Genomic DNA, 12,616 nt, shown 5'->3' with positions numbered 1-12,616 from the left:
AGCTCCTAACAAATCCCCAGTTGCAGAATTTGGTTTTCCCAATGAGACACAGAAAACAAAAGAAAATCAGAGGGACAAGAACACTCTCCTTTGCTGTTCAAAACATGCAACAGTACAACCTGTCCTTCCAAAAGCCTGGCTGAAAATTTTAGCAACTGTGATCTGGTCAAGAGAAAATCTCTAAAATAACCCAAATTTTAGAAGAGGCTTCTAGAAACAGGACAAAGCACATACCAGCTCATTATGCAGTACTTTTTGCTAGCTATCCATAACCGTTGAGATAGTTGAGGCTGGTATTTTAACAATTGCCTCCTCTCTTTTGGTTTAGTGCCTTTTCTTTGCTCCTGGGATTAATTAATTCATGTATTTCTCTGGAATCTCAGTGTTTCATCAGGTACGGGATCACTCAGCAACAAGTCAGGGAAAATGGATGCAAGACAGGTGAGATCACTTGTCCAAAGAGCTATTTTCCAGAAATTGCTTCACTGTTTCACTTCACAGGAATACAGAAGGTATCCCAAGGGGCCAACTCAGCAGCAGCAGTGGGACACAGAACACATGAGCATGGCTGTTTTCTGCAGAGCGCTGCTGTCCTATTTCTAACCCCAAAGGTAGAGATAGCTCAGTCACCAGCTAGTGCTGATACTGGAAGGGATGTTTTATTTTTATTTGCCACGACTGGTTTTGAATGATTTTTTACAAGGGTGAGTAGTGCTAGGACAAGGGTGAATGGCTTTAAACTGAAAGAGGGCAGGTTTAGATGTTAGGAAGCAATTCTTTACTATGAGAGTGGCAAGGCACTGCCACAGGCGGGGCTAGTGGTTGCCCCATCCCTGGAAGTGTTCAAGGCCAGACTGGATGGGGCTTTGAGTAACCTGGTCTAGTGGAAAGTGTCCCTGCCCATGGCAGCAGGGTTGGAACTGAATGATCTTTAAGGTCCCTTGCAACCCAAACCATTCTGTGATTCTACAAACGCAGGATCCCCACGTTGTCCATGAAAATTGGATTTGTTACCTGGTGTGCAACAAGCACATAATTACACACTTGAGAGAGATACCGATTATTTATTTCAGAGTTGTGCAAGCCTGTGTGCTCAGTGGTATTCCTCAAATCAAGCACACCAACTATGAAAACTTTTTACTACCTACAGATTTGGACAAAGAAATGAAGAGTGCATTGGCTACAAGTTACCTAGTTCTCTTATTAATTAGTATTCAATCTTCTATTAGTAACAATTGTCTTGCTTCTCATGCTGATTAATCCACATGCTCAGTCTTTCTCTTCTTTTGGGTCAGTGAGTTTCTTGGGTCAGTGGTCTCCAAGTCGGTGGTTGCACTCTCCCCTGACGGAATTACCTTTTACCCAATTGGAGCTGATTTCAGTACAATTGATGAGTTGGCTTTATCAGTTTCTTCCTTATCTTGGGAGTTCTACCAGATGTCTTTGTGGCTTATAAATTCTGTGTCCACTACCAGTGGGCATCCTTTTTCCAAAGCTTTGTTAACCTCCCCCTAGGTCTGAGATTGTTGAAGCGTGTCAAGCCCTCAACTTTAATAAGGCAATTAATTTGTTTTTCTAACATCTTAGAGCTTGCTTGTTAGCTGCCTATCTCTTTCATGGATTAAATCTCCTTTCTTGCTGATTAAGCTTGAAAGTATACAAATATCAAACATCAAAGAACATCCTTTCTTAACAAAATTTTTACATATTCCATATTTTGCAACACCCACACTGGTAGGGGAGCTCTGTAAGTTCCTTGCCTTGCCTATATGCCTCTGTAGGCATAAAGCAGATGAGGACGTGCTTTCCAATGTGGTATGATACCCCCCCACCTTTCTGCTCCGAAAGCTACAGAGCAAATGGGAGTTGGAAATCACACCTGCAAGTTTGATGCTGCTGCCTTCCGCTTCACAGAAATTTTTAGAAGACAAAACAGTGGAAGGCGATGATCTCTGACAGTTCAGGGACCAAGGCTATGATTATCTGTGCCATCCCGGAGCTTCGTTCCTGCTCCCACTGCCGACCCTAACAACGGGGGCTACGGCTCGCTCTGCCTCGTTTCTCCGTGTCCAGGTGTGTACTGCCGCTGGGCAGGGTCTCACAGCCCCTCCAGACCCCTGCGGACCAAGTGTGGGGGGATCTTTCGTTAGCAAACGCAAGCTCCCGGTGCGAGCAGTGCCGCCCCGCCCCGAGCGGCCTCAGGGGCAGCGGAGCCCCGCCCCTGCCGACAACGAAATGGCGGCCGGCGCTTTTGCCCGGAGTAGAGATGGCGCCGCGCTCGCTCCGAGGTGCTGGCAGGCGAGCCCGCGCCGGAGGCGGGGATTGGCGGGGCCGCCGGTGGGGCGTGGCTCGGGGCGCGGCCGGAGGCGGGGATTGGCGGGGTCGCCGGCGGGGCGTGGCGCGGGGCGTGGCCGCAGGGCCAGGCTGGGCGCGCGGCGCGTGTGCGCGGCCCCGCTCCGCTCCCGCCGTCTCCGCCGCCCCGGCTGCCGCCCCCGCCCCGGCATGAGGAAACGCAACGAATCGGTCACGGTGGAGCATGAGCGCGCCGCCGCCGCCGCTGCTGCTGTGCCCGGGCCCCTCGACAAGGGCTGTAGCCTAAGGCACAGCCTGCGCCTGCCTGCCGCCGCCGCCGAGGGCATGAAGCGACCGCTGGGCAGGTGAGTGCCGCCGCCGCCGCGATCCGTCCGCCGGGCTTTGTTATCCTCGCGTCACCGTCTGCCCGCTGCCGGCGGGCGCACCGGGAACCTGCCGGGGAGCGGGGCCGCAGCGGGGCTGTGTTTTGCGAAGAGAGTGGAAGGGCTACTGCCTCCCGCCCTCCTGGCCGAGGGGCCCTGCCTGGCGGACAGGTACATGGGCGATCAGGAGTCCCCCACCTCGGTCCGCCTTCCCTGACTGTCGTGTGCCAGGGGAGCAGGTGTCGGCCCCCCGATGCCTTCCAGTTCTCGGTGCAAAGAACTGATCAGAGAGTGGGGCGGCAGCGGGACCTGCGGACCCAGCCCTAGCCAGCAAAGGATGGAAGGGTTTAGTGTTCATACCCGAGCGCTGCTTCGTCCGGCCCCCTTCGGTACAGGCAGGCGTTTTCCTGAGAAAATAGCTAGCACTGAATCCTCTCCCATCAGAGAGCGTATGTGGAACAGCAGGGCCCTGCAGGTAGGATGTCTGTGTTTTTGGAAGAAGCTGGTGGCTGTCAAAGTGATCTCTTTCCTATAAATGAGTCAGATTTAGAGGTCCGTAGGAAAAGCTTATATGGGTGACACCGTTAAAAAGAGTGGCTTTTTGCTAGATGTGTTAACGTTTTAAACGTTTTATACGTATTTATGCTGGGAAAATGTTTGTGCACCTCTCTAAAAATTTTGTAACAATAGGTGGTTATCACCTGGAACCTTCATTGTGAAAGATTTTGGGGCGATGCAATACACCATGAAGACCGACTCACATTTGCAGAGGGCTCGTGAGGAAAAGACACAACCGTTTACTTTCACCTACACCAGTATAGTGCTGATCTTCGTGTTTTGAAAGTGTGAAGAATATGTAATGATCAAAATAGCTGTGTGGTTTTGATAGCTGAAGCCAAATTACTGTGCTTCAGCAATACGACAGCCTGATTAAAAAAAAAAGAAAGGCGCTTATGGCTAGATTTCTAGAAAATAAGGCATTGTGGATATTTTTCTGATAAATTTTCTGAGAATTTTTCTGTTCTCTTAGACAAAATTAATGCTTGAAAAGAACTCTTTCCTGTTTGTGACATGGATATTTGTTGTGTTCAAAGTCAGAGGCTTTAAAATGTGATTTCTTTTATTGGGTGATAGCTATTCAATTTTATGCCCTGGAGGTAAACCTTCGGGGTGCTGTCAGCACTCTGTTCATGTTATGACAAGCTTTTGGTAATTGAAAATGGTGCTGGGTTGATCTCAGTTTTCATGACTGTGCAATGGATCAGAGTGTGTCAGTGCTTTGCTTTTATAACATTAAAAAATTTAGCATATCTATTCCATTTGTCCAAGTGGATGATTTCTAGACCAGTGGCAATCAAATGATGGCTTGCTAACTTCTTCAGCATTCTGAATGGCATTCAAGTACTTTTTACTCAAGTGGAAATGCTCTATCAGTAAAGAGCATTGAGCAAGCCCTAAGAGAACGTAGCTCAGGCTGTCGGCTTGGTCTAACGGCAGGTGCCTTGTGGTTACCAGACACAGCGCAGCTGTATTGTGAAGAGCAAGCTAAAAGCAGGGAAAGCGCATCCTATCTGTGAAAAATTTTCTTGTATTTATTTCTCCATTTATGCATTTGAAAGTGGTCAACAGGCAAGTTCTCTTCATTTTTCTTCATGTTCAGCCTTTGATGCCTGTTTCAGAAATTCCTGCAGTCCTAAATGGGTTTTCATGGGTTTTGGCCTTTTTTTTTTTTATTGTTCTTTCTGGATCAGATACTGTATTCCACACAAAAATGTTTCTCAAACTTGCGACATTGCAGGAAAACCTTATTTGTTTGAAACTTGCTTCTCCTTTTGCTTTTCCACATTTTTCTTTCATGCTGTCCTGTGTTGTCTCCCTTTCTTACTGACTTTCAGTGGCCTTTTTTGACTTCCTCACTGTGAGCCTTCAGAGAGTGGTTTGCAGGCAAGGTGTCTATGTCTGCCAATACCTTCCAGTTATGTTTTCTACAGGATGATAAATCCACTGCTGGACTGTGAATCTGAGCATGTAGGAATGGGATGTCCAGGCAGAAGAAGGTATGATGCCCAGAGAGAAGGTTCTTGTCCAGAACAACCACCCTGAGTCAGGTCAGACAGCTTTCTAGTTCTGTATCCTACCTTTGGCAGCAGACTGCAGTGAGTGTTTAAGGAAGAACATGAGGAGAGTACGAATACAGCGGGACCTCCCTTGGGGGCTGTCCTGGCTGTGGTCACTTTTATGTGGCCAATGAGTTACTGTACAACCATACAACCATCTAGCTCCTCGTATTTTAATATGCAAAGTCATACTGTTATTGCAGCGTTCCTTATACCGCTGGATATAAAAGTAGTGTTTGTTGTTACTTTCAGTGTGTTACATCAGTTTTACTCCCCAGCTTGCAGGAGCCGTAAGGAGGTGAAAACTCTGCTGTGAGGTTGCTGGGATGGTGGAGGTGGCATAATATCTAGCAGACTATTCTTAGCAGCATGCTCCTTGGTGAAATAGTTAAAATCAACACTTCTGGTGGCTGTGAATTCTATGTTAAAGGGGAATTGGGGCTGTCTACATTTCATATTGCTGTTCTTTAGTCTCTGCAGACTTGGGAAAATAGCGCATATATTTGGCTTCAGCATGTGTGTTTCCATCTTTTATTTGTAAGTGATACAAACCACTGGTTAGAAAAGCAAACCAGCCCCACAGTAGCGTGGAGTGGCTGTGTAGTTCTGCAGCCAAGGGCTGATCATGTGGCAGATCCCCTGAGTTGGGAGCACGGGGGGCTGCAGGGGCAGCTGTGTCTGTAACTGCAGCAGTGACCACGGCTGTGGAGCAGCAGCAGAGCTAGGGTCTGCGCTTTCCCAGTATGGCTCTTCCTGTTCACATCCAGCTTCTCAACAAAGGCTGAATAGCACCATAACTGTAAACGTAAGTGATGTTTACAGAATACACTATTGGTTTACCAGCAGCAGCAGCTTATTCTTGCAAAAGTATTTTTGAATTTTACCAGCGCTGTGTTTGCCCCTCAGTTTCAGTTCGGTCATACCATCACAATGTGCTCATTCATCCAGGAGCTGAAACTCATTCTGAAGAGGTGGCTGTGCGTTGTGACTGGCAACGACTCTGTAACAGAAAGTGTGTGCGCGTGCGCTTCTAAGTGTAACAGAGATGGATATCTGATAAATAACATTTATGTGGCTTTGGCTGGTGCACACTGTAGTCAATGTGGCTTTTCTTAAGTGGTTTACAAAAAGAAAGGAAAAAATATAGGTATTTCCATTTTTCTTCCATAGATAGCAGTAAAATCTAATATGATGGTTACCTAAGCACTTTACTAGTAGCTCCTTTAAAAGTCTGTGAATGATTTTTTTTTTAAAGGAGCTGTTTTATCTGAAATTATTAAATGCAATAATGCAGCACTATAGAAGCACCAGGCAGTGCCTGCTGTTCCTGCTATGTGTGTTTTATGTGGATGGCATTCCTCTAATATCTTTGTTATGAGGCATTTTCCAGGTGGCAGTGTTTAGGTGTTAGATGGTTATTAAGGTGTTTTGGGTACTTGCTGCGACTCATTTTTGTGGTTAGTGGCTGTGATGATCTGGGGAAATGTGTTTGAGCAGCTGTAGATATAGAAAACCTTTATATGGGAACACAGAGAATAATGGAAATAAGTGAGCTTAGTATTGGCATTGATACCAAAGCAAATTCTTCTATCTCATTTCTGCTGAACCCTGATCCTGGTGATAAATGGTCACATGCATGTTACCCTTCATTTCTGTGACCTAGGCCTTATGTGATCCTCATTAATCCCAGTCAATAGTCAAACTATAGATCTGAAGTATGAATTTTGCCATTCCCTATTCTCCTACAAATGCTTGCTACAGATGTTAAAACTTGTTTCTGTCTCTCTCTATGCTGTGAAGAAGTGGAGCGCTGCAAATCTCATGTGTGTAAGCTATGTTACTTGATACTTCTGTCTTCTGCCTTGCTAGAGAAGCCTGCTGTCCCTCAGGCTCTCTTCAGTTATCCCTGCTACCTTTGCTTCTAGAGGCCTCATGTTGCTGGCACAGGCCCCTGCAAGATGTGTTTTTGGGACCCTTCTGCTGGCTGTCCAGCCTGTGTATCCCACAAGCTAAATACTTTTTGACTGACAGTACAATTTGGTGTAGTTTCAGTTACACCATAGTCACCCTTGTTCTTGTTTGTTGTGTGCAGCTTTCTCAGTGCTTTCTCTTGAAAGGCAGAAGGTTGCTTTTACAGTACTGTTTCCTGGGTATTTTATGAAAATACAGGAGGTGCTGAAGACAAGAAGCTGCAGCATCATACTTGTGTTTTTCCCTCTGATGCAGCTGAATTTTACTGGAACAGTGAGTTGTGCCCAGGCATGTCAAATGCAATGTGTGGTGACCCTTGGTGCCATCCTGCCCCAGAAGCCAAAGTGCTCCATGTTTTCCCATGTCTCTTTGGCTTTAACCAGCAGTGTCTTTCCTCTGACAGAGAACTCAACCATCTCTGTTATGTGTCCCTGTGTCCCCCTGCCACCCCTGCCTTATATCTCTAGGCCTAACTTCCTTTTTCCTGATATTACTTTGTTTAGAAGCATTTGCATAGTCTTTTATGATTATTCCAGTCTGGTCATTGTAGCAGAGGTGACAAATATTTGAATTGATCTCCCGCAAATTTTCATCAATATGTTTCTTAAGATTTTTCTTTTTCTTAAGTGAGTTTTGTGCTATTGTCTCTTTTGATTGCCGTCTTCTGGTTGAACCAGTTACTTGTTAGTGCTCTCCAAGGAGGAAGGTGCTGCTTTTATAGAGACATTTAATCAGTCATGCAGCTTTTTCACCAATTCCACATTCCTACTGGGTAACTTCAGCTAATTCAGTCATTCTGGATAGTTGTTCTTGAGCAGAGTTCACAAAGGAGCTGTGAAAGTCACTTGCCTGTGCTTTCTTTCATAGTAACTACAGGTTGAATCACATCTCCTGTGGGTATTATATGTAAAAGCAGCTTGCTCTGTGTGGGGATTTTTTTTTTAGTGTGTAGGGTGGTGGGATTTTATTTTGGTTTGGTTTGGTTTTTGTTTTGTTTTTTTTCTTACAGTTCTCTTGAAGAAGATGCACAGTAATATTTTGCTCAGATATGTCAAAGTGGGTTGTGTAATTACTTCCACATGTATCTGTCTGCCTTTTTTTTTCTTTCTTCTTTATTCAAATAGTATCTCAGTAGCTGTGCATCCTGGTTTGTCTTGTGTGTTGTCAGCCATTTTGGCAGCTTATGGCTGAGCGTCTCTGAATTGCTCCCAGGTTATCAGTTTGGGGCATTAGATGTTCATTCTCTGCATCATCTTCCCGGTTTATTCAGCCTTTGCAGACATTATAATTCTCTAATTCTCTTTCCTTGTGCTCATCTTCTCCCCACTCTTTCTTAAAGACATATAATTCATTCAGCAAAAATAGTAATACTACCTGCAATGTGGGGAGTTTTAAGTTTTTCTTTATTTTGGATTATTTTTTTAGGACTTATGGATTTGTGAAGTCACTGTGTTGACATGTAGCAGTTCTGTGCCTCAGTGTCTTACTGTTAAAGCCTATCTTTTTTTCACCATTTTCATCACTGACTTTGGGGGTGAGGGTTTGGGTTAAACAGGCATGGTTTACTCTCTTAAGCATCTCTTGAAACTCCTAGCACCTGTTTGTATGATCTAAAATTTCTTTCCTTGGATCCAGTGTTCCCATGAGCCTCTCTAGATTTTCTGTAATAGAGCACAGCATTTTTCTGCTGCATCTGATCTATATTATGTCTTCTAGTTTCTGACCAGTTTTCTCATGGAGAACTCTGCTCAAGCAGGCTTGTTGAGGCTGAAGACAGTTTGCCCTCTAGTTTTGAGTTGATCTCCTTGAACTCCTAATTTCATTGCGGTGCTGTATTTCTGACATCATGCTTGCCCCTGGGTTCAGTTTCTCTGCTTTGATGGCTTATGTCTGAATTAATAATAACTCTGGTGTTACTGACTGCTACTACTTTGTAATTCTGTAAAGTCCTTTTCTATTTAGGAGCTGTATGAATTGCAGACCTTTGCTTGTTTGAGTATATTAACTCCTGAGACCAATGGGACTTCCTAGTCACATCTGGAGTGAAGATGTCTGTGGAGACGAGGGTCTTCTCAGTGTTGCCACATTCTTTTCTGTCCTTTCTGCTTAAATGGCCACCTCCTTTTACACTATAAATGACATGCAGTTGCTGAGCCAGGAATCTAGTTCTCTGCAAATGCAGTCACATGTCATCGCAGTGAGAGTGTGGGTTTTCTCTAGGATGCAATGTATATTCGTTTCTTTCTGGTGAAAACAACATTGTGGTGTTTTCATTAAAACTAATGAGTGGCATCATTTCCTCTCCAGAATCCACTTTTGCAGTATGTGCAAGAGGCCTGGAATACCCAAGCAGGACTTCCCTTGTAGATGAAGAGTACTGCCTGCTGAGTCTGGATTCCTTTGAAAGGAACCTGCTTAGGAGGCTACAGCTAAGTTACTTAATCTTCCCAGGCCAGAAGGGCAGGTCAGATTATTTTGGTAATCATGCCAGGATGTGAAATTAGCAAATAGGCTTCTACAGCAATTCCTCTACAAAACCTTCATTTTGGAAACTCACTGTGTCATGTTGTTGGTGTTACAGTAGTGGCCAGCTTCTGACATGAGGAGTGAGTTGACTGCAAGCAAGGGAAGATTCACTAAGGCTGTAATGTGAGACCAGTATGTTAATGTAGCTGTGACTGAATCAGTACCAGAAGAAGATTAAAAGAAAGTACTTCTGCTGTATTAAAAGGGTAACAGGAAACCTAGGGGACTTTAAAGGCATTAGCCTGAGGTGGAGTCTGTGCAGTTTAAATTGTACGAATTAATTTGAAATTCAGTGGAAGAAGATTTAGCAGCTAAATTTATACACTAATGAAAGTAGATCTGTCCTGTGGAAGGACAATGTAAAATGTGACAGGTTTGTCAAGATTACAGCCTGACTGATGAAAGTATCAGTGGTAAAATTGTTTCACCAAAGCACTTGACTTTATCCCGTAGTTTATTATGGTGAAAGGGCTTGTGTTGCTCATGGAGAGCATGTTATCTCTATTGAAAATTGGCTCGATGGAGAGAGAAACAACTGGGGAGTTATTGTGGGATTGATGCTTAGGTTCAAGGATGTATAATTTCGTATATCAACCATCCCAAGGATGAGACAGTTACTGTTGGTAAAACTGAGAGGAGGAGGGGGTCAGTGAGGGCTGATGAATAGGGCAGCCAGCAGTCTGAGGCAGCTAGTCAAATAGTGAAAAGGTCACCAGGACCCAGGTTAAATGTAGCTGGACATAAGGCAGGATGGTGGAGGAGAGGATAGGGGTTGTAACTGTGGGACAGGAATGGTGGCAAAGGTTTAAGCTGTTCTAGGTAAGTCACCTCTGCAAGCTGTCATGTGTCAGTGAGTATCCCCTACCCAAGGTAAGGCTGCCATCTAGGCTGTGCACTTTTGTTTTGCTGGTATGCATCTCTTTCTCTCAAAGCAGTTAAGTGTTGGTGAAACAGTGCAACACTTAGCTTCAGAAATCAGCCTTGTTCTTATTGAAGGCAATTTAGACGTGCAAGCAAAATCTCCTAGTTTTAGACTCTATTAAGTGCCTTGATCATTCACTGAGCTAACAGGAATCATGACTGTTTGTTTTCCAAATCAAAGTGTTTATTTAACCCAGATTTATTTCAACATTGTAACTCTTACTGAGTAGTAGATCTATAGAACAGATTGTTAGACTAGAAAATTGACTTCTGAAACACAAACACTTGAAAATATTTGAGATAAGTCCCACGACTGCCCTCTCCTTGTTCAAAAGAATCTATCAAAACACAGAAAGAGAATTTTAGGTATCAGAGGAGGAAAAGCCCAGCATCAAAGTTCCTTCTGAATCTAGCAAATAGCTAAAGCAAAACCTTCTAGTGGATGGCATGTTGAATGGAGTAGTGTAAGTAGTTCAGTCCTTCTGGGTTTTATTTAAAACATAAGAAGAAAAATCTTCCCTGCCAGTTGACAGGCCAGTTTAAATTTTTTTTTTTTTAATAACTCCCATGTCTGGATGCTGAATGGCCTTAAGCAGAGATAACAGAATACAGAATTGTTCTTTTAACATCTCTTAAGTCTGGAGTTTTTGCCTTATATCATGGCTGGGAAGAGATAGTGGTGTTCGGTTACCTCCCTCTTGTGTTTTAGTATGGGTGATGTGTGAACAGTGAGAACTGCTGTTCTTTCTCAGTCTCTGAAAAGAAGAACTGATGTGTAGGCCAAAATGTGGGCCCTGCCCTTCTCTTGTAGTATGCTTCTGGTACATCAGGCATAGAAAGGTAGCTAAGATTTTAAATATTCTTTCCTGTAGCACCTGTGCTGTTCTTCTGAACACGAATAGTTATATTGAAATCAAATTTGCACCCACTTAAAATGGTTGTTAATTCCTCTTGCAAAAGAGATTAGTGATGAATAATAAGGGAAATGAGGTTTTGTGGAGCCTCATCTCCCTTGCTACTAAAGGTGTGCAGAACACACTTCACTTCAGGTGAAGTCCTTTCAGCATAACTGAAAAAATACCCTCTTGGAAGGGTACTCTTCAGTGGGATTGTGCAAGCTCAGAGAAAAGAAAATGCATTTACCTTGTCTAGAGCCTGGTTTCCCTTCCCCTGACAGTAAAGCTTCCCCTGGGGTGACTTTTCTGAGACAGAGGAGCCTACACAAATGGGGATGATGTAACTGGAGCTTTGGAATCAGGGCCTCCAGGTTGCAGCATCCTTGCTCCTGGAGCAAAGTATGTTTAAGGTGCTTAAGAATTGAGTAGATTTTAAGACTTCCTTGACATCCTCAGGAAGGGAAGCCTGGCACTGTTTTCTCTCTTAAAGCAGTCCTATCTCACTTTTTGTAGAGTTTTGGTTTGTTTCAGAGCAGCTTGAGGAAGCAAGAATAAAGCTGACAATGCCAGTTTTATATTGCTGAATATGAAAACTCTGAATTGGACACAATCATTGGAAATAGCCCATTCTCTTGTTCTTGCAAATCCAGCAGAAATGCAGTGACTAACCTTTTCTTTCAGTGTCCCATAGCTTTGTGCTGTCCCTTGTAAAGCATTGTTTTCCTCTTTTGACTGACTAGGGACCACATTTCATGTCAAACTTTGTGACAGGCTGATGTACAGTCCTGGAAAATGTTTCGTTTCCCTGCAGTTAAGTAAAAACTCTAACACCTGCTTTTTGCCTTTTTGGAGTATGTGTTTTATGGCTTGACTCTTCAAGGTTTGTAGTATTAGCAAAGGCTTTGGTTTTAATTGTCATTAATTTTTTAAGCCTTTGTTATTTTGGAGTTCTTTCCTGAACAAAGTGATAGCTAAAGCTGGAATCCCAGAATAAATCACAGATGAATGCAGAAACAGATTCATCTGCCTGACTGTATGCAAAATAACCCCATGCTCAAGGTATGTCAGAGGCTGACAGTGGTTATTGTATCCGTTCGTACATCTGTTCTTTAACCACGACTGTTGCTTTATGGCCATACTCTGTTTGTTAAGGCTCCCTTTTTAAACGGGTCACAATTACAGGGGGCACTGTGACTGCCAACTGAACATAACTGTGCTGAGCTAACAGTCAGCATATATAATGTTTTGGCATTGTTTAATGTTCTTGTTTGCTTGTATGCTTCTAACAGAGAACTGTTGGTCTATTGTAATCAAAATGTATTGCTAACGATGTGTTCTGAATCTAAAAGGTGGCAGTATCGCTGCTAACACAAGAGCATTCTTTTTCTTCAGGCTTCCGAGAAGGAATGGCTTCTGATCTCTGCCAGCAAAAGTAGAGCTTTCTCAGCTGGAAAGTATAAGATGGCCATTTTCATATATTTAAAAGGAAAAAGGTCTACAATACACAAAC

The 12,616-nt window shown here is 43.8% G+C and overlaps 1 protein-coding gene across 1 annotated transcript in view; it reads left to right on the top strand.

Moving 5' to 3' along the window:
- The first annotated feature begins 2,220 nt into the window (after positions 1-2,220).
- Positions 2,221-12,616, top strand: part of ABHD12 (abhydrolase domain containing 12, lysophospholipase) — a 37,933-nt gene continuing 27,537 nt past the window's right edge. Inside the window, exon 1 of the mRNA XM_064647806.1 lies at positions 2,221-2,657. Within this exon, the coding sequence (XP_064503876.1) occupies positions 2,236-2,657 (422 nt within the window). The 5' untranslated portion in view covers positions 2,221-2,235. The remainder of the gene's footprint in view (positions 2,658-12,616) is intronic.

This window comes from Pseudopipra pipra, chromosome 3 (assembly GCF_036250125.1).
Source record: "Pseudopipra pipra isolate bDixPip1 chromosome 3, bDixPip1.hap1, whole genome shotgun sequence".
NCBI classification, from domain to species: Eukaryota; Metazoa; Chordata; class Aves; order Passeriformes; family Pipridae; genus Pseudopipra; species Pseudopipra pipra.
This window is presented reverse-complemented; position numbering and strand designations above follow the sequence as displayed.